This window comes from Augochlora pura, unplaced genomic scaffold (genome assembly GCF_028453695.1).
Source record: "Augochlora pura isolate Apur16 unplaced genomic scaffold, APUR_v2.2.1 APUR_unplaced_5617, whole genome shotgun sequence".
NCBI classification, from domain to species: Eukaryota; Metazoa; Arthropoda; class Insecta; order Hymenoptera; family Halictidae; genus Augochlora; species Augochlora pura.
In genome coordinates, this window is record NW_027586101.1 from 161 (window position 1) to 1,542 (window position 1,382).

At 37.7% G+C, this 1,382-nt stretch overlaps 1 protein-coding gene across 1 annotated transcript; it reads right to left on the reverse strand.

Annotated features, from left to right (window-relative positions):
* Nucleotides 1–760: 760 nt before the first annotated feature.
* On the reverse strand, nt 761–1,124 carry LOC144477963 (histone-lysine N-methyltransferase SETMAR-like; the record flags this gene model as incomplete). The annotated part of the gene is made up of 2 exons (XM_078195689.1): nt 761–895; nt 962–1,124. Coding segments are annotated over 2 exons (298 nt in total), but the record flags the coding sequence as incomplete, so codon positions are not given.
* Nucleotides 1,125–1,382: the final 258 nt, after the last annotated feature.

The following is a 1,382-nucleotide window of genomic DNA, read 5'->3' on the forward strand; positions in this document are numbered from 1 at the left end:
TTGAAATATTTAACGTGCCAACTATTGCACCCGATTACCTGATGATTCATTCGATCTTACAGCAACTTTTAAATTGAAATTTAAATTATGTTTTTGAACATGTTGTTTTCAAACTATATTTTCCTGACATCCTTAATGTCATTTCTAAATCTCTCGCCCTAACACCTATATTCCAGAGAAAAAGTATTATTCGCACCTCGTGCCTGAAGTTTGAAATCATAGGGTTTCCGGAAAGTAATGTCGTCTTTCTACATTAAATTCAAACACATATTTAGCAAGATTTTATTTTTAATCAATAATGTAATCACCCTCGTTATCAACAACCTTTTGCCATCTAGTATGCAAATTGTCAATGCTGGATCGATAAAAATCAATTGGTTTTTTATCAAAATATCTGGAGACTCCATTTTGGACATCATTCGAATTTTCAAATTTTTTGCCACTTAGAAAATGTTGCAACGATCGGAATAAATGAAAATCCAATATCGGGTGAGTATGGTGGGTGAGGCAACACCTCCTATCCAAATTCATTAATTTTTTGCAAGATTCGGTTTGCACAGCGCGGCCTTGCATTATCGTGTTGCAGAATAACACCTTCTCTGTTGACGACCGCTGGATATTTTTCAATTAAAGATCGATTTACTCGATCTAACTGTTCACAGTAAAGATCTGCATTCACAGTTTGTCCAGTTTTCAGCACTTCAAAATGAACAATCCCGCGAATACTCCACCATACACACAAAAGCGCCTTTTTGGGGTGTCAACCTGGCTTAGCTATACTTCGTGGCGATTTATTTGGAGAGAGCTGCTGCCTTTTGCGTTTTGGGTTATCATACAGGACCCATTTCTCATCCCCAGTGATCAAACTATCAAAAAACGCTTCTGTATGATGCCGCTAAAGCAATAAGTTGCATGTGCTGGATTGGTTAGCTTTGTTTTCTTCCGATAAATTATGCGAGACCCAAACACCTGCTCTGCTTTCTTTACCAATCTGGTTTAAATGTTCCTGGATGGTTGACCAAGGTTGTTTAAGAGTGTTTGGCAGTTCCGCAATTGTTTGACATGGATTTGCTCCCACCTGCGCCCTTAACGTGTCATTGTCTAAAGATGTTGTTCTTCCCGATCTATACGAGTTGGAAAGATCGAAATTACCGGATTTAAACTTAGAAAACCATCTTTGGCATTTTCTAACGTTTAATGCGTTTGGATAAACATCGCAAATGTTTTTGGTAGCAACCGTTGCGTTAATAACCTTGCTAAACTCAAAAAGGATACAATGCCGGATATGTAACTCTTCTGGTATTTGGCTGGCCATTTCACCGTAAATTGCAAAACAGATTTAAGATGTTACTATTTACGAGAACACAAGTCACTCTAGCCTT